This window comes from Peromyscus maniculatus, chromosome 5 (assembly GCF_049852395.1).
Source record: "Peromyscus maniculatus bairdii isolate BWxNUB_F1_BW_parent chromosome 5, HU_Pman_BW_mat_3.1, whole genome shotgun sequence".
Lineage (NCBI taxonomy): Eukaryota > Metazoa > Chordata > Mammalia > Rodentia > Cricetidae > Peromyscus > Peromyscus maniculatus.
The window spans coordinates 135,361,728-135,381,552 of record NC_134856.1 but is presented as its reverse complement, the minus strand read 5'-3'; the positions used below and the strand labels follow the sequence as shown (position 1 = coordinate 135,381,552).

The 19,825-nt window shown below is 44.1% G+C and overlaps 1 protein-coding gene across 5 annotated transcripts in view; it reads right to left on the bottom strand.

Annotated features, from left to right (window-relative positions):
• The window catches only part of Simc1 (SUMO interacting motifs containing 1), a 34,980-nt gene extending 15,607 nt beyond the window's left edge, over window positions 1-19,373 (bottom strand). The window contains exons 1-5 of one of the 5 annotated variants that reach the window (XM_076573350.1): window positions 19,088-19,340; window positions 9,232-10,723; window positions 8,660-9,078; window positions 5,449-5,681; window positions 4,731-4,800 (exon numbers count right to left, since the gene is read on the bottom strand). In XM_076573350.1, coding sequence (XP_076429465.1) covers window positions 4,731-4,800; window positions 5,449-5,681; window positions 8,660-9,078; window positions 9,232-10,723; window positions 19,088-19,216 — 2,343 coding nt within the window. In that variant the 5' untranslated portion in view covers window positions 19,217-19,340. Of the gene's footprint in view, window positions 1-4,730; window positions 4,801-5,448; window positions 5,682-8,659; window positions 10,724-16,191; window positions 16,346-19,087 lie in introns of those variants that run through there. The other 4 variants (XM_076573351.1, XM_076573352.1, XM_076573353.1 and 1 more) reach the window with 4 other exon arrangements.
• Between the last annotated feature and the right edge of the window lie 452 nt (window positions 19,374-19,825).

Sequence of the window (19,825 nt, the reverse complement as noted above, 5' to 3'; positions counted from 1 at the left end):
CATGTGAGGAGGTGGTAGTTTTATACACACACACACACACACACACACACACACATAAATTTTCATGATTTACTCATGGCAAGATATACATGTCTAAAAATTTATCCATTTCTTATATATTATCTTTTTTTTGTATACAGTTGTTTAATCTCTAATCTTTCGTTCTTTTTTTTTTGGTTTGTTGAGACAGGGTTTCTCTGTGTAACAGCCCTGGTTGTCCTTGAAATCACTTTGTAAACTGTTGGACCATGGGCCTGGGTACCAGGTGTTTCCAAGGTCTAACCAGCAAGAGGGAGGTCTTTTGATCCATCCCCTGGCATTGTTATAAACAGATCTTTGGAATAAAGTTCTGGGCCCATTTGGATAAGGATCCAGGCCCACCCAAGTCTATCCTGTGTTTTCTCTCTCTATTTTAAACTAAGTCTCTTATCCCTCATTTTTCAAGAGTTTCTGGGGTAAATAAATGTGGGGGCTGGTCTCCTACAGTAGACTAGGATGTCCTCGAATTCACAGAGACCAGCTTGCTTCTGCCTCTCCGCCCCCCCCCCCCCCCAATGTTGGGATCAAAGGTGTGTGCCACCATCCCCGGCTCCTCTAATGATCTCTGTTTATCTCCTTTTTCTTAAGTCTAGCTAACAGCTTTATTTTTGTAATTTTTAGAGAATGAACTCTTAGGTTGTGACCTTTTTTTGGAATTAGGTATTTGAAGAAAGTACCTTTTCTAGTATGTACAGATTGGATTTATTTAAGGTAAGACATTTAGCAATCAGTATGGCTTGAAATTCTGGACCTGTCCCTTTTCTAGTAATACCCACTTTAGGCATTCTGTTTTGTATATGTGGTGTTTGTATGTGTACCCATGCACTTGCAGGGAGGGCAGAGGAAGACATCAGGTGCCTTGCTCTATCACGTTGTCTGATCCCCATGGTCTCTCACTTAACTTAGAAGCAGGCTGATGGCATATAAGTCACAGTAATCCTCTTGTCTCTGCCCCCACAGTGCCAGGGTTACAGGTTTATATAGTACACCCATCTTTTTACATGGATTCAGGGGATTTGAATTCAGGGACTCAAGCTTGCACAGTAAGTACTCTTACTGACTGAGCCTTCTTCCCAGCCTCTTGCACTATATTTAAAAAAATTTTTGTGCTGGGTGGTGGTGGTGCACGCCTTTGATCCAAGCACTCAGGAGGCAGAGGCAGGCAGATTTCTGAGTTCAAGGTCAGCCTGGTCTATGGAGCCAGTTCCAGGACAGCCAAACCAAACCTTATTGTTTAAATATTAATCATATTTATATGAGTGTCTATGCATGCACACATGCACATATCTACACATCTGTGGAAATTAGTTCTCTTCTGCCGTGTGGGTTCAGGGGATTAAACTCAGGCTGTCAGCCTTGACACCAAGTCCCTTTCCCTGGTGAGCCATCACGCTGGTCCCCATATACCATGCTTTTAAGTGCATATTTAGCATTCCATGATCTATATGTGGCAGTTAAAGGTCAGAGGATAACTTAAGAGTCCTTTCTTCTCTTCCACTTTGTTGAAACAGGTTCTCTCTTTTTGGTTTTTCAAGACAGGATTTCGCTGTGTAACGGCCCTGGCTGTCCTAGAATTCTCTTTGTAGGCCAGGCTGGCCTCGAACTTACAGAAATCTGCCTGTCTGTGCCTCCCGAGTGCTGGGATTAAAGGCTTTCACCACCACACTCAGCCTGAAATGGGTTCTTTCTTGTTGATCTGTTTTACTGTTTATTCCAGCATACCTAACCTGCCATCTCTTAGGGGATGCGGTCTCCTTCTCTCAACTCACTATGCTCACTACAGGAGTGCTGGGATTACAGATTTGCAAACCGCAATGAATTTTTAACATAGGTTCAGGACGTCACGATGTTACCCGCTGAACTATTTTGCTAGCCTCCAAGTAGTGTACTTTTGACTGTCCTAATCTCCCCAAGTGGCTTGCTTCTCTCAGCGCTCTCTTGCTTCCCCTGGTGTCTGTCTATGGAATTGCAGACACTATCAGTAGTTCTAATACTTGACATTACTGCCTGTTTTCAAACCATTCTATTGTTTTCGCCACGCTCTGACGCAGGCAGGACAAAAACTAATCTCTAGCAGCTCCCAGACAAACCGGCACACTTGGGGTATGGTAAATCTGTTTCTAAGGAGGAGCTGGGAATGAGTGGTTTCTTTCTGGATGTAGCTTGTTACATTGAGTAAAGGGAAGTACCTGAGCATGGTAAACACTAGGAAATGGCTACCTCTATTGATGGAGCACCTTCATGGTCATGAGTTAGACTGTACTCTGCAGCTACTCTACAGTCTCTGAAGTCCTCACAAGTCTTGTAGTCCATATGTTGTCTGGTGGTTTGAATGAGATGTCCCCGTAAGTCTCAGGCATTTGGATACTTGGTCCCTAGTTGGTGGTTGTTTGGGAAGGCCTTGGAGGAGGTGTGTCACTAGGGGTGGACTTGAGGTTTTCAAGATGTGAGCTATCAGATGTTCCTGCCATCATGACTTTGCTCGGTTATCATGGACTCTAACTCTCTGGAACCAAAAGTCACTCGTACCTTACAAGAGTTTTGATGTGGTCATGTCTTAAGCTTTATTGTGCACATGGGATTGAGTTAATTATCACCAGGAAACTTTCCTCCAAGGTTGTGTTCTGCTTAAATATGCCTAACTACCAGGTGCCAGACTCTCAAAGTTTGAAACAATGCCAGAAATTGAGTCATGTTGAACCAAATTTCCTTCTTGCCTCCCCTGGATCCACATTCTGCTGGCCTTGGTGTATGCAGAGACCTCTCCCCGACTCTGACTATGTAGTGTTTTTAGATGAATGTGGACAACTTTGAAATTTTCAACTAAAAAAGTGACTAAATGCTGTAAATTTAATGGGCCAACCTAGTAGGAGCCTGGCAGATAGTGCAGAGCCATGTGGACTTTGGAGGCCCATTCAGAGGTTTCAGGGGAACAATATTTGCAGCTGGGCTAAAGACTGTTCTTGTGATATTCTGGCAAAGAACATGGCTGCTTTTTGACCTTGTCCTAAGAATTTGCCTAAGGTCAAGTTATGAAGTATTAGTTTCCTTGGAAAACATTCCAAGACAGTCCAATATTCACTCTATGTTGTGGTTATTACTCTATTTAAGTCTACAATGATGAAAGGCAAGTGGGGGCAGGAAGAAATACAAAATGTCCAGTTTGACAAGAGCAGCATCCCAGGAAATTTAAATGTTGGAGCTAGCTTGTGTGAAAGACATGAGGAGATTAAAAACTCCAGCAGTTAAAGTTGGATGTCATTAAAGAGAGAACATGGAATTTTTTTTTTATTACTAACTTTATAGCATCTGCTTTTGCTTATTACAGATGGTTCATGCCGTTTCGTTAGACTTTTTTGCCTACTATGTTTCAGAATGTAGTAGCTGACAGCTCCATGTAATGATTTTCAGCAGATACTCACTATTCCTGTACTGGATTCATTCATCCTGCTCAGCATATATATTGCATTTCTGAGTGGGAAACTCCTTTGGTGCTCTAAAGTGAAGATTTTCTTCCCTGGCTACGGTCTCTTCTACAAGTGTTCTAGCTCCTGGCTGTCTCTGACCAGCCTCATGACTCATCACCCTAATGTCTTCTTCCTTAGACTGCTTGAATCTTGACTCACTTTCCTCTATTTTTCACAGCTATGGAGTATGACTTTCTTCTTTCATTCTTTCTTTTGGTTTTTCAAGACAGAGTTTCTCTGTGTAGCTTTGCGCCTTTCCTGGGACTCACTCTGTAGACTAGGCTAGCCTCAAACTCTCAGAGATCCGCCTGCCTCTGCCTCCCAGTGGTGGGATTAAAGGCGTGCGTCAACGGTGCCCGGCTTCCTTTATCCATTTATTTACTAGCATTAATGTTTACTTGTCTGCAGTACTAGGGACTAGATTCAGGGTCTCATGCATGGCAGGCAAGTGCTCCACCACTGAGCTGTGTCACCAACCCTCCCAGTAATATTCTCAGTTTGGTTTCAAGGAGAGAAGACATGAATATATTAATATCTGAGTTGGGAGACCACTTTTTTTTTTTTTTTTTGGTTTTTCGAGACAGGGTTTCTCTTGTGTAGCTTTGTGCTTTTCCTGGAACTCACTTGGTAGCCCAGGCTGGCCTCGAACTCACAGAGATCCGCCTGGCTCTGCCTCCTGAGTGCTGGGATTAAAGGCATGCGCCACCACCGCCCGGCAAGACCACATTTTTTTTAACAGTAATTTTTTGGTAGGGTAGGACTGTCAGCAGGAAATAATGGCTCAGTGGGTAAAGGCAATTGCTGCCAAACCTGACAATGAGTTCAATCCCCAAGACCCACAGGATGGAAGGAGAGAACCAATTCCTGCAAGCTGTTTTCTGACTTCCACACACAACATGGTGTTTTCAAATACACACACACACACACACACACACACACACACACACACACACACACACACACTCACAAATAAATGTAATTTAAAAATTCCTCTGCAAGGGCTGGAGAGATGGCTCAGCGGTTAAGAGCACTGGCTGCTCTTCCAGAGGTACTCAGTTCAATTCCCAGCAACCACATGGTGGCTCACAACCATCTGTAACCAGATCTGGTGCCTTCTTCTGGCCTGCAGGTGTATATGCAGACAGAACACTGTATACATAATAAATATATAAATCTTAAAAAAAAATTCCTCTGCAAAAGATGTATCTTCATAATTTATGTTACCTCTTCTTCCATGACATAGGTGAGCAGTTTCCAGTCCCATTCCACGGTCTTGGCATTGGCTGGATGCAGCCTGAAAGTCAAGTGACATCAATCAGAATTCTGGGGAATTTAGTGGCAGAAGGGATAGGGTCTGTACGAGGACAGGAGACAAAGCATCTTCTCACCCTGAGCACTCTGGCCTACCCTCCAGTACCACACTGTGTCAGTCTCTGGCCAGCTCATAGCCATTGAGCTTTACCTACCAGGACTACAAGAAGTATGTGATTTGCTGAGTTAATTACAATATTCTATCATTCACTGTGATTGTCTCAAAAATGGACTCGTGTTATGTTAAGCCAACTATAATGACTCAGTTTCAGAATTGTTATGTAATTACGGAAGTTGATTTTCTAACTCAAAGTACCATAAAAATCTAAAGCTGAAGACTACAGTGTAGAGCCCCAAAGCTAGAACCAAGGCAGAGTTAAAAGCTGGGTCCCAGCAGCCACTTAGGAAAACAGTATCAAATAACATCTTATTCCCAGGTTTCCAGTGAAAATAAGTTATTAAATTCCTTTACCAGCAATTGAAGCCAGTTTTGAGTGGGTTTCCTGTCCCTTACAACCAACATTATTAAGAACCCTCCCCAGGTCAGCTGAATAAAGCTTAGATAAGGGAAGCTATGCCCTGAGTGTACAATCCCTAGAAGACTTGGTCAGCCAGTGGTAATGATTCATACTGTTGAATTTTCATGAGAAGCATGTAGGCCTCCTTGAGGACATCCACAGTCTCAGAGCCACTGAGCAGGATTTTCTGGATGATGTGAGCCACAATTTCTCTGGGTGGGTAATGCTGGGGTGAAACAAAGTCCATTAAGAACTGCACAGTCCCCAAAGGAAAGTTTTCTTCAATAGTGTTTGTCACCATTCTTAGTCTTCGATGAGGGATGGGCTCTAATTTCTGACCCTTGCTCTGTAGAGACAAAGAGATAGACAGACATCAGGATGGACTCTACACTTCCTAAAAGCAAGAGGTTCTGCAACAGGTTGAAAACAGCAAAGTTTTCTATGCATTTGAAATATTTTATTAAAGAGACAAGAAAGCTCTATTTAAAAAACAAAACAAAAAAAAAACCTCTTAATGATGGATGTAGAGAAGTTAAAAGACAAGAATTCTAAATACAACATGATTTCATCTATATTAAAATGTAACAGAAAGCTGGGTATGGTGCATGCCTTTAATCCCAGCACTCGGGAGGCAGAGGCAGGTGGATCTCTGAGTTTGAAGCCAGCCTGGTCTATAGAGTGAGTTCCAGGATAGCCAAGGCTACACAGAGAAGCCCTGTCTCAAAAAACAAAAAACAACAGAAGTAACAGAAACACAAATACCAAAGAGCCACGAGCAGTCAGAGACTGGCTTTGAGTTCCTAATCTTCCTGCCTCCATCTTCTAAGTGCTAAGATTATAGGGTAGTGACAAAGGTATAGTAGACACTTTAATAGAGATAAGAAGGAGGTTGGAGATTCAGCTCAGTGGTAGAGCACTTGCCTACCAAGTGCAAGGCCCTGAGTTCGGTCCTCAGCTCTGAAAAAAAAAAAAGAAAAAAAAAAAAAAAAAAAAAAAAAAGAGAGATAGATAAGACTTGAGTGGGGCTGGAGAGATGGCTTAGCGGTTAAGAGCACTGACTGCTCTTCCAGAGGACCCGGGTTCAGTTCCCAGCACCACATGGCAGCTAACAACTGTCTGTACACAGACATAGATGTAGGCAAAACACCAATGCACATAAAATAATAAAAATAAATAAATTAAAAGAAAATAAAGAGCACTGGCTGTTCTTCCAGAGGTCCTGAGATCAATTCCCAGCACCCACATGGTGGCTCACAACCATCTATAGTGGGATCTGATGCCTTCTTCTGGCATAAAGTTGTACATGCAGATAGAGCACTCATATACATGAAAAAGACATAAAAAGACTTGAGCCCATTGTGTTGCTAGAAGAATGAATACCACTTTCTTCCTCCTCCTCCCAATCTTTCTCTTTTCTTTTTGAGAGGGCCCAGGTTTGCATCAGTACTGGCCTTGAACTCCTGATCCTCCTGCCTCTATCTCCCAAGTACTAGCATTACAGGCCTGTATCACCATGCATGGTTTTTAACCATTACATTCTATAAACAAAACAATAACAAATGCATATATATATTGTTTGTTTTTTGTTTGTTTTTGTTTTTTTGAAATAGCGTTTTCTGTGTAGCTTTGGAGCCTGTCCTGGAACTCATTCTGTAGACCAGGCTGGCCTTGAACTCATAGAGATCTGCCTGCCTCTGCCTCCTAAGTGCTGGGATTAAAGGTGTGCGCCACAATCACCTGGCACAAATACATATGTTTAAAAAAAATACCAATTACTTTAAAAATTGAAATGGTTACGTATAAAAGTTAACTGGGAAGGGAATACATGGAATTATTCATAATAAATGTCTGATAACACTATGAGTGAGTTTAAACACATTGTTTTTTAAAAAATACTTTTTAAAAAATTTTTTTAAAAAAGATTTATTTTTATTTTCAATTTTATATATGCATGTATGTCTAGGTGTGGATTTGTACACGTGAGTGCCCTGGAGCTGGAAGTTCAGGAGGTTCTGACCCACCCTATATGGGTGCTAGGAACTGAACCTGTTCCTCTGGAAAAGTAGTAGACATTATTAAGCACTGAGCTATCTTCCAGCCCTGCCTTTTTGACTTTTAAAAATCACATTTCATTTATCTGTCTGTCTGTCTATCTGTGTGTGTGTGTGTGTGTGTGTACGCGCACACATGTGTGCATGCACATGTGTTTATGAGCACAAGTGTATACCACAGTGCAAATGTGGGGGTCAGAGGACAATTTATAGGAGCCAGTCCTCTACTTCTACCATGTGGGTTCAGTCTATATATAGAATACAAGTTGCCAGGTTTGGCAGCAAGTGCCTTTACCTACTGAGCCATTTTGCCAGACTGCCTACCTTTTGACTTTGTTTGTTTTTTCAAGACAGGGTTTCTCTGTATAGCCCTGGCTGTCCTCAAACTCAGAGATCTGCGTGCCTCTACCTCCTGAGTATTGCGATTAAAGGCATGCCCCCCACCACCACTGAGTACTTGAAACTTCTCTTAAGGTTGAGGGTGTGGTTTTGGATAACAAAAAGGTTTCATGCTGTGAGATTGTCACATTTTTGTCCATATATATCTAATTTAGTTCTCATAGGTCAATGAAGACAAATGGGAAATAATATTCACATTAAAGTTTTAAAATTTAGTTTCTACTCCCAAAGTCTAAGGATGATTTGAGGCACTAATTGACGAGTCTTCTGTGATATAGGGACTGTGTGGGTATCAGGAAGAGAGAATAAAGGAATGGAAGACAAGAACTGACGAAGGCCAATGATGAGGCTCACAAAGGAAATGACAATGCACAGTGCTGGTTTTTAAAGTGTGGGCTGAGATCTGAACACAGACCTAACTCCACCTTCAAGTGGGAGAAAGATAAAAATTTCATTTATATTTGGTCCATTCTCTAATGCATGGACTCTAGTCATTGTAGCACAAATCTAATTAATCTTATCAATAAAAACCAGGAGTCAGATATTGGGGTAATAACCTGAAAGATCAGAGAAGCAAAGGAGTAGCCACCAGTGACTTCTTACCTCTACAAATCCTCAGACCAAATGGGGCCAAGAGCCTGTCTCTGCTCCACCACCTTATTACTTCCTCTCTCTGCCTCCTGTGTGCTGGGACTAAAGGTGTGAGCTACCACCGCCTGGCCTCTATGATTAACTAGTGGCAGCTCTGCCCTCTGATCTTCAGGCAAAATTATTTGTTAGAACACAAACAAAATATCACACAAGTCAATGTAACTTTATCCAGGACCTATAGGAAGGAGACATAATCCCCAAGGGGTGAGTATACTTAGCTTACCTCCCGTGTGTCTTTATCTGGTATTAATGTCTGGAAGAAGAGATGATGTACTGGTGGTCGTAAGAAGTATTTCAGTCTATGCAGGCAAGGTCTATTGTACACCCCAACTTGTGGTATTTGTCCTTGTATCTGGGCAGACCCAGGGTTGGTAAGCTGTGGAAATGATCTCTCTTTTCTGGCTAAGCTGTCTGTGACAGAGAGCCAAGGAACTTTTTCTAAGGAAAATTCAGACTGTGGAGACAGTGGGCTGGCAGAGCAACTTGGAGAGGACGGAGCTGAGATATCCATAGGAGTGTCACGATTCTGCACATTATCTGGGGCAGATTTTGGCTTGTCTCTTGCTAAGTCCAATAACCCTTGTGGTGAGTGCGACACATCTCCTGGTAAGTGTGGTGCATCTCTAACTGACTGTGGCACACCTGGTGACTGTATCACATCTGATAACTGTGGCACATCTGGTGACTGCATCACATCTCCTGATGACTGTGGCACACCTGGTGACTGCATCACATCTCCTGATGACTGTGGCACACCTGGTGACTGCATCACATCTCCTGATGACTGTGGCACACCTGGTGACTGTATCACATCTCCTGATGACTGTGGCACACCTGGTGACTGCATCACATCTCCTGATGACTGTGGCACACCTGGTGACTGTATCACATCTCCTGATGACTGTGGCACACCTGGTGACTGCATCACATCTGGTAACTGTGGCACACCTGGTGACTGCATCACATCTGATGACTGTGGCACACCTGGTGACTGCATCACATCTGGTAACTGTGGCACATCTGGTGACTGCATCACATCTCCTGATGACTGTGACACACCTGGTGACTGCATCACATCTGGTAACTGTGGCACACCTGGTGACTGCATCACATCTCCTGATGACTGTGGCACACCTGGTGACTTCATCACACTTCCTGGTGACTGCATCACACCTCCCAGTGACTGTGTTACACCTCCTAGTGAGTGTATTGCATCTCCTGATGACTGCATCACACCTCCTAGTGACTGTGTTACACCTCCTGATGACCGTATCACACCACCGGGTAACTGCATCACTTCTGATGACTGTGGCACATCTCTCAGCAGTGGTGGCACATCTTGCAGTGACTGCAGCACATCCTGTAGTGACAGTGGCATGTCTTGCAGTGACCATGGCATGTCTTGCAGTTGTGTCACATCTTGTGGATAGGACAGGTTTTGAGGTCGACCTGGCGCATCTTGAGGTAGGCCCAGAGTGTCTTGGGGTGGGTATAGTGGGTGTTGATGAGGATGCCATGATAAATTTTGACGTGTGCTTGGTATATTCTGCTGAGGGCATGGCACATCTTGAGGAGGGCATGGCACTTCTTGAGGTGGATGAGGCAAAGCTTGGAGTTGGCACTGCACAGTTTTTGATGGACATGACAAAGTTTGTGATGGACATGACAAGGCTTGTGGTGGACCTGACAAGGCTTGTGGTGGACACGAGGAAGCGCGTGGTGGACATGGTGAAGCTCTTAGTGGGCATGATAAGGCTTGTAGCGGGCATAGCAAGCCTTGTGGTTGGCAAGGCACATCTTGCTGTGGGCATGGCAAAGAGGCCCTCTGATTGCTGCTGCTACTGTTATTGCTTGTTGAGGAGAAGGAGCTAACATCTGAAGAGAGATGTAGGCTTGTCAAGAAGCTGAGGCCACCTTTGTACGTGATTGAGCTACAGTTTGGCTCTGATGGATAAACAGAGTCCTGGCTGATAGCTGTAGGGGGTCGAGAACCTTCAAACATGTTTTCCTCCAACAAATCCAAATCCACAGGATCATTGTTGACCATTCTCTGTGCTGTAGGCTGAGAGCCTCTATCTCCCTGGGCTTCCATCACCTCTTTGCCTGAAAGACTGGGACATGTCTGAAGACTGGGTGGCTCCTTCTGAGAGGAAGCGACAGGTTCCAAAGTCAAATCAAGAGTGGCAATAGGTCTATTTTCTTCCTCACTTCTTGTCAGATCAATCACACAGAGTCCATTACGATCTTTTGCCCTTGTTCTGGTCTCTCTAGTTAGGTCAATGAAGTCCTATTAAAGATTATGACAAGAATAGAGAAGGGCACATTAACTTTGAGAGGGCTGAGGTTTTAGCTCTTAAAGATAAACATCTCTTTACTTTTTTTTTTAAATCTCATTGATATTCTATACATATCTGCAGTGCTAGTGATTGAACCCAGAGCCTTGTACATGCTGGGTAAATGCTCTACCTCTGAGCTATCTCTCTAGCTTCCTATATATCTTCTATAACATAAGTATTAGTTTTATTTTCTTTAGTTAACATTTTGCTAATGTGTGGTAGAATATTATTTTAACTAGGCAAAGATGTGTTAACGTTGTTTATGCTGCAGAATATTACTTTAATTGTGTAAAGGTGTGTTACGTTTGTGCTGCATGTTTAACTACGTAAAGTATGTTTCATTTGTTTTACCTTGTTTGCACCTGATGGGTCTAATAAAAAGCTGAACAGCCAATAGCTAAGCAGGAGAGGGATAGGCGGGGCTGGCGGGCAGAGAGAATAAGTAGGAGGAGAATCTAGGCTCCAGAGAGAAGAAGGGGAAGAGAAGGAGGGAAAAAGAGAGGGACATGCCCAGGGCCAGAAGTCAGGCAGCCAACAGCCAGACATGGAGACAGCAGGAAAGTAAGATATATAGAAAGAAAGAAAGAAAGAAAGAAAGAAAGAAAGGAGGGAGGGAGGGAGGGAGGGAGGGAGGGAGGGAGGGAGGGAGGGAGGGAGGGAGGGAGGGAGGGAGGAAGATAAAAAGCCCTGAAGCCAAATATATATAAGAGAAACGGATTAAAATAAGAGCTAAGATAAGGCTGAGCATTCATAACTAATAAGTCTCTGTGTCATGACTTGGGAGCCGGCTGGTGGCCCGAAAAGAAAGCCTAGTAAAAGCTGTCAACAACTTCTTTTTTTTTTTTTTTTCCTCCCCCGAGACAGGGTTTCTCTGTGTAGTTTTGCGCCTTTCCTGGGACTCACTTGGTAGCCCAGGCTGGCCTCGAACTCACAGAGATCAGCCTGCCTCTGTCTCCCGAGTGCTGGGATTAAAGGCGTGCGCCACCACCGCCCAGCCCAAAGCTGTCAATTTCTATACATTTATAAACTATCTAAATGCCAGATGTATGTGAGAATGCAATGGGTTGTTTTGTTTTGTTTTGTTTTTCTGATCCAAGAAAGACAGATAAATAGTAGAGAATATTGCATTCTTCACAAAGAGAAAGCAACCTTTGCTTGAAAAGCAAATTTCCAGGATAATCTGCAACAGAAGCTAAGCAAGATGGTAAGTTAATATGAGTACTAAGTACTAAGAACACATTAAGTGTTTGTTACTGCATTCAGGATTCCCAAAGATTCCTAGTCTCACCAGAGAAGGCTCTTGAGGATGGATATGTAAATAGGAAAAAATTTATTAGGGGAAAATTTCAAAAGTACACTCTTAAAAGGGAGAGAAAAGTAGGCAACTTAGATAATAGGCAACTGGATAATTGAGCTTTTAAGGGCTAGAGGAAAATCCTCCATAACATTATGCATATGCAAGTGTAAATTTTTTCTGGAAATTGGGAGGACATTTTGAGACTCAGAGGAGAGGTTTGACTAAACACAAAATGTCAAAGGCAGCATCTATGTGAAAGTACAGTTATAATGAAATGCTAAAGAAATGACGGGGCTTTGGGGTCTCTGAATCTCCAATAGAGCACAGCTAACTATAATAGCAGGATGCTGTGCAGTCTGTATCTGGATGAAGCCATGACCATCACAGGTTAAATTTACATCCAATGGGGCTAGAGAGATGGCTCAGTAGTTAAGAGCATTGGCTACTCTTCTCAGAGGACTGGGTTAGACTCCCAGCATCCATAAGATGGTTTACAAGCATCTGTAGCTTCAGTCCCAGGGGACTGGATACCCTCTTCTGGTCTCCATGGATGTAAGACACATAGCTGATAAACAGACACAGACACAGGCAAAACACTCATACATATAAAATAAAATTAAAAATATTTACATCCCATTATCTTGTCTCCCTGATTACTCATGTCATTTTTTCTGATTTCTTAAATTTTCACAATGATACTGCAGGATAGTATTGCCATCTCCATTATATACATGCAAAAATTAGTTTTGCGGGACCAGGTTACTTACTAAGGATTATACAGCTAAGTAATAGGAGCAGACATTCAAATCCAACTGTCTGCCTTTCCTGTTGAGGGCCTAGGGATGCATAACTTTTTCCAATATGCAATCAGCTTTATTGTCTTTGTCTTTTCTTTTTAAGTGACTTATTTATTTTATGCATTGGTATTTTGCCTGCTCATCTGTCTGTGTGAGAATGTCATATCCCCTAGAACTGGAGTTCTAGACAGTTGTGAGCTGCCATGTGGGTGCTAGAAATTGAACCTGGGTCCTCTGGAAGAACAGTCAGTGCTTTTAACTACTCTAAACCATCTCTCCAGACCCCATCTTTCCTTTTTGGAGACAGGATCTCACTTTGTAGCTCTGGCTGTCCTGGAACTCACTATGCAGACCAGGCTGGTCTTGAACTGACAGACATCCACTTGCTTCATCCTCCTGAGTGCTGGGATTAAAGGTATGCGCCACTACACCTACCCTGTAATCAGGTTTAAAGATTGTTTTTAAAACAATAAGGGGTAGGTATAAAAGCAATGGTCTGAATTTTAACTAATGGAAAACCACCAATACTGTGGGATGTTCTGTGTTTACTTGGTTGGGTCTGAGCGGCTGTGGGACTGGCGGGTGACAAAGATTTGTCCTGACTGTGGGCAAGGCAGGAAAACTCTAGCTACACACTAATCTTCAATCCCATTCCTCAGCAGGTTGATCAAACAAATTATAGAGTTGATGATGCCAGCCAGAGATACTGTCACCACCTGTTGTGCCATGAGCCTGAAATAACACTGTGTTAGTCTCCAGGTGTCTTCTCACCTGACTGGGTACCATCACCATTGGCATATTATGGTCTGGCCATGCTAACTATTGCCACCATAGCCAGCATACAATTTCTCTCACTTTTAAATGTTATTATTGTTATTTTAGTTAGCATACAAAGTGTTTATGATACTTCTTTACAAATGTTTGCCTTCTTGGTGGTCATGAATGGCTTTCTTCATCTCCCCCACTCCTTTCCCTCTGCTTTCACGCTGTTTCTCCTAATAGATATGAAGGTCACCATTGTCAACAGATTCAAAGATAAGGAGTTCTGAGTGGGTCAAGTACAAGTCTGGTATGTATCTAGTCCTGGAATAGGAATTGTTTGGCAAAATCAAAAGCCTCAGTTTCTAGGAAAGGACCACACTGCATTGGTACCTTTGATAATACTCAACAGCCAGTTGAACATACAGAGCTAAAAGTCTACTCCAAAGGTCTGAATTTAACTCGCCTCCCACAGCCAACTGCTAAAATGCAACATTACCAGGTTGGGGGGTATAGCTCAGTGTTAGAGTACTTCCTTGCAAAAGACCCTGGACTCAATCCCCAGCAACAGACACATACATACATACACATCACATGTCACTCCCATTTTCAACCATCATCAGTTTGACATGAACTTCAGGATTAAAGTCAAATGCCTTAGCAAGATTCATAAAGGTTCTACATCATAAGCCTAGTACTGTCTATTCCTTAACACATGGTGCACCCCCAAATGTGCTAAATTTCTCAAGAATCTTTTGTTTGTGTCTGTTCTTTCTCTTACCTGCAGTGACTATGGTCACTTTATTGATTTTCTAACTATCTCTCTTGAATTCCTTTTGTTTTTTTAGTTATACATCTTTTAATTATATTTTCAGTGGCTGACTTGGGGACTAGAGTCTGGAAATTCACTATGTTCTAGTATCTTAGAAAAAGTTATAGCCGGGCAGTGGTGGCATACACCTTTAATCCCAGCACTCGGGAGGCAGAGCCAGGAGGATCTCTGTGAGTTTGAGGCCAGCCTGGTCTACAGAGCAAGACCCAGGACAGGCACGAAAACTACACAGAGAAACCCTGTCTCGAAAAACAAACAAACAAACAAACAAACAAACAACAACAACAAAAAAAGTTATATTATTGTGTGAGTGTTCTGTATGCATGTGTGTCCTGATGCCCTCGGATCCCCTGGGATTGTGGTTACAGATGGTTATGAGCTGCCAGGTGGGACATCTGGAAAAGAAGGCAGTGCTCTTAACCACAGAACCATCGTTCCAACTCCTATCTCTTAAAGTGTTAGTTTTTAAGCCTATATTTAGAATTTCTGATGCTCTTCATTTCTTTGTGGAAATATGCATTTCCACTTGATGTCATTTATTTTCAGCCTAAATATCTTGTAGTGCAGGGGTTCTAGTGAAAAGTTCAGTTTATATTTAAAAATGTTTTTATTTTGCTTTCACTCTTGGAGGTAATTCTGTAGACACAGAATTCTCAACTGAAAAGTTTCTTTCTTCCATTATTTGAACATGTCAATCTGAGTCTTTTGGCCTCCACAATTACAAGATGTATAACTGTTTTCTATGTGTAACATGTAAATTTTCTCTGTGTAGATTTAAAAAAAGTTCTCTTTGTTTATTCTTCCATGTTTCTTATTTTTTGGGTCTGTACATTGGTCTCCCCCAATCAAATCTGATCAATTTCATCAGTTGTTTTTTCAAAAACATTTCTCTCATCTATCCCTGCTCCTTTAAGACTCCTTTATACACATTTTGGTACCCTGCATAACTATGTAGTTATTGAGTTTTATTAATCTCCCTGTCCATTCTGTTTTTGAACTTGGTGATTTCTATATTTGTCTTGAACTTCCCTGTTTGCTCTGTCACTATTTTCCATTTTCTGATGAGCTCATTTAGTATATTTAAAAAACATTCAGTTATGGCAGATCTTTACCTCTCCCTCCCCTCCTCCAAATCCAGCCCCTCAGTTTTGTAGCAGACAACCTGCTTCAGCTTCCTACCCACCATGCCCCCATCTCCAGTGGATCCTACAGATCTTCCCTCCTAAATTCCCTCCCCCACTCATTGCTTCATCCCAGCCTCCAACCCCAGCAGGCACCCCCTGGGAACCTGTAGGCATCTCCAGCCAGAGAAGCAGCCCCCAACTCCAACACGTATCAGAAGCTATCAAAAGATGGAAAGATCTTCCATGCTCATGGATCAGTAGGTTTAACATAGTAAAACTGGACAACCTACTAAAAGCAATCTACAGATTCAGTGCAATTCCTTTCACAATTTCAACACAATTCTTTACAGACCTTGAAAGGACAATTCTCAACTTCATATGGAAAAACAAAAACCAAAGATAGCTAAAACAATCCTGAACGATAAAAGAACTGCTGGAGGTGTCACCATCCCTGATTTCAAGTTATATTTCAGAGCTATGGTAATAAAAGCCACATGGCTTTGATACAGAAACAGACACACATTGATCAGTGTAACTGAACTGAAGACCCAGACATAAATCCACATACTATGGACACCTGGTTTTTGACAAAGACACCAGAAATACATACTGGAAAAAAGACAGCCTCTTCAACATATGGTGCTGGTCAAACTGGACGACTGCATGTAGAAGAATCCAAATAGATCCATTCACACTTATCACCTTGCACAAAACTCAACTCCAAATGGATCAAAGATCTCAATATAAAACCAGATACACTGAACCTAATAGAAGAGAAAGTAGGAAATAGCCTTGAACTCATTGGCATAGGAAAAGACTTTGAACAGAACACCGTTAGCACAGGCACTAAGATCAATAATTAATAATTGAGACCTCATGAAACTGAAAAGCTTCTGCACAGCAAGACATCACCATTCAGACAAAGTGGCAGCCAACAGAATGGGAAAAGATTTTTACCAACTACATATCCAATAGAGGGCTAATATCCACAATACATAAAAAACTAAAAAAACTAGATATCAAGAAAACAATCCAATAAAAAAAAATGGGTAGCATACATTCCACTGTAAAGAACTCATCCTACAAACATCCTATCATAGTCTTCAATAGCAAAAGTAAGAGATTCTCTGTGTAGTTTTGGTGCCTGTCCTGGATCTCGCTCTGTAGACCAGGCTGGCCTCAAACTCACAGAGATCCACCTGCCTCTGCCTCCCGAGTGCTGGAATTAAAGGTGTGCAACACCACCGCCTGGCCCAGTTGAATCATTTTTATGTCAGAATAGCATAAGCTGATAAAGAACTGTGTACCAGGATCCATATTATATACAGGGAATAACAATATCAACAATATTGTCTATAATCTGAATGAGGTAGAGAAGTTCAATTTAAATGCCTAAAATTATTATGAGCTTTTAAAAAGTTACTACAATCTCAGAGCTGGGGATATATCCCAGTTTGTATCATGTCTGCCTAAGAGACATGAAGCCCTAGGTTTGATCCCCAGCACCCCATAAACCAAGTACAGTCATACACGCCTACAAGCTCAATATTCAGGAAGTGTAATGGGGGAAGCAGAAGGTCATCCTCAGCTACACAGGAAATTTGAGGCTAGCCTGAGCTAAAGGAGACCCTGCCTCAAAAGTCTATTAGAAAAGAATTAGATACTTAAAAACATCTGTGCATCCATATAGGGAAATTTTTCTGTAAGTAATACACACAAAAAACTGTAGCTCTCCAGACAGTGGAAATGGTTTATCATTGCTTACAATCTTGAATTTCTTACCTCTCCTTAAAATTATATTTATAATCTAAAGTGGTGAAAATTCATTTTTCCAAAGATGATTGTGGACCTTAAGAACAGCAATAAGTTTTCCCTTTACGGTGAAGTAAATTATTTATTAGCTATGATGGCTGTTCAATCCAAGGTATTGTATGGATGGATTTTATTATGTGGGATCATATCATAAAGGTATTTTTAAAAGATGCACTAGAATAAAGACATATTTGTAATCTGGATAATACAAAAATACAAATTAAGTTCCTCTCCTAAGAGAGAGAACACCTACTGTGCTGGCTAGTTTTATGTCAACTTGTCACTCTAGAGTGATCTGCGAGAAAGGAACTTCAATTGAGAAAATATATAAGATCAGGCTGTAGGCAAGACTGTAGGGTATTTTCTTAATTGGTGATTGATGGGGGAAGCCCAGTCCATTGTGAGTGGGGCCACACCTGGGCTGGTGGTCCTGGGTTCTGTAAGAAACTGATGGGCTGGAGAGATGGCTCAGAGGATAAGAGCACTGATTGCTCTTCCAGAGGTCCTGAGTTCAATTCCCAGCAACCACATAGTGGCTCACAACCATCTATAATGAGATCTGGTGCCCTCTTCCAGCATGCAGGAATATATGCAGACAGAACCCTGTATTCGTAATAAATAAATAAATCTTGAAAAAAGAAAGAAAGCAGGCTGAGCAAACCGGAATGCGTCACTCCTCACGGCCTCTGCATCAGCGCCTGCCTCCAGGTTCCTGCCCCATTGGAGTCCTGTCCCATCTTCTTTCGATGATAAACAGTGATGTGGAAGTGTAAGCTAAATAAGCCCTTTCCTCCCGAAGTTGCTGTTAGTCATGGTGTTTCTTCACAGCAATGGTATCCCTAACTCAGACACCTACCTTTGGGTGTAGGAAGAACCTCCAAAGGCAACCTAGAATGAATGAGCACTCCACAAGTGATTTACAGGCTTATGTAGTAGCTGACCTTGATTTAGTACATATATTAGGAAGAACAGAGAACGACTCCTGGACTAATAGAAGCCACAGCATCTGGAGCATGGTAGGGGTTCACTAGATTTCTGTGGAGGGTTCTAGAAAGGCAGAGCTCTTTTTATTCACCACTTCAGGAGTAAGGACAAAGATGAAGGATCTTGAGGAAAAACAAAGGTGTAAGTGCCCCGCCCCCGGGCTTTGTACGTGATTCGTATCTGCAAAGCGAAATAAACCGTCCTTCCCCACAACTCAAAAATCGGGCCCCTGGCTCGGAAAGTAGGCCCTGGAGCGCAGCCGCCTCCGTGCCAAGGGCGGCGCTCCCCTCGCTCGCAGCCGGGGCTCCTGTTACCTCCCTGCACACATCTGTGCCCATCACCAGCCGAACAATTACGCGCTCCCGCGCGCCCGCCTCGAGGTCCGGTGGCGGCTGCGGCCTGGCCGGGATCCCCACCTCCTCCCCGCTGCCAAAAGCTCTGGTGCCACCCCGGGCCGGAGGCCACCGGCGGCCGCTGCATGGCAGTCCGCCCTGGTGCTCCGTGTGTCGCCCGCCCATGTGCTCGGCCCGCTCGGCGGCGCAGCCCTGGTGGGGCTGTGCGCTGGCCAGCCCGAGGCCTGCCGTCCCGGCGGCGCCGCCGCGCTCCTCGAGGCCCGAGGCCGCCAAAGGCGGGAAGACACGGCGGCGGGGAACCGGGGTCGCAACGCCCGGCGCCCGTGGGGCGTGGCGAGCGGCAGCCCGCTCACTCACCACGGTTCGGCGGGGCAGCGCGCCGGGGGTCCGGGACAGGGCCCGGCGCAGCCTCCGCGCCCTGCCCGAGCGGGTCCCGGCCGAGCTCTCGGAGCCGCTGTCGTCGGAGATCACGATGAAGTCCTCCATGGCTACGGGCCCGGCCGAGCCACGCGCCGGCGGCGGCCAGCGACCGACCCCCGGCGACTGCGACTCCGGTTCCAGCTGCTGAAGCGACTGCAGCGACCGCGTCGCCCACACTGGGGTTAGTACCCCGCCGGCCCCGCCCCCTCCATTGCCCCGCCCCGCCCCGGGCCCCGCCCACCACGGGGCCGCGGCGCGAGGGCAAGGGCGCTGTCGTGGAGCCCCGGAGGCGCCCGGCTCCCTTTTCCTCCGAGAAAGGGAGGGAAAGGAGGGAAAGGAGGGAGGGAGGGGGCGGGGGAGGGGAGGGAGAGACCCGAGAGGCTGGGCCGTGCGGTTCGCGGGCCAAGGAAGACGTTGGTGCTGAGGGGGTGTCCGCCGCGGCTCTCAACTGACCCCGGGCCCCGGGGCAGGTGTGAGGAGTGTGACCAGCCAGCCTAATTCACAGCGGGAGCGGGCCCGGGAGGTGGGCTGACCTGGCCTCTGACGGGGCCTCCACCTGCCTGACGGTGGGTGACTCCACAGGCTGAGGAGGCCGCGAGGGGCTCCGAAGGGTTCTTACCTGAACTTGGTGTCTTACTGACTGGGGCAGCAGAGCCAGCTGATTAGAAGGGGGCC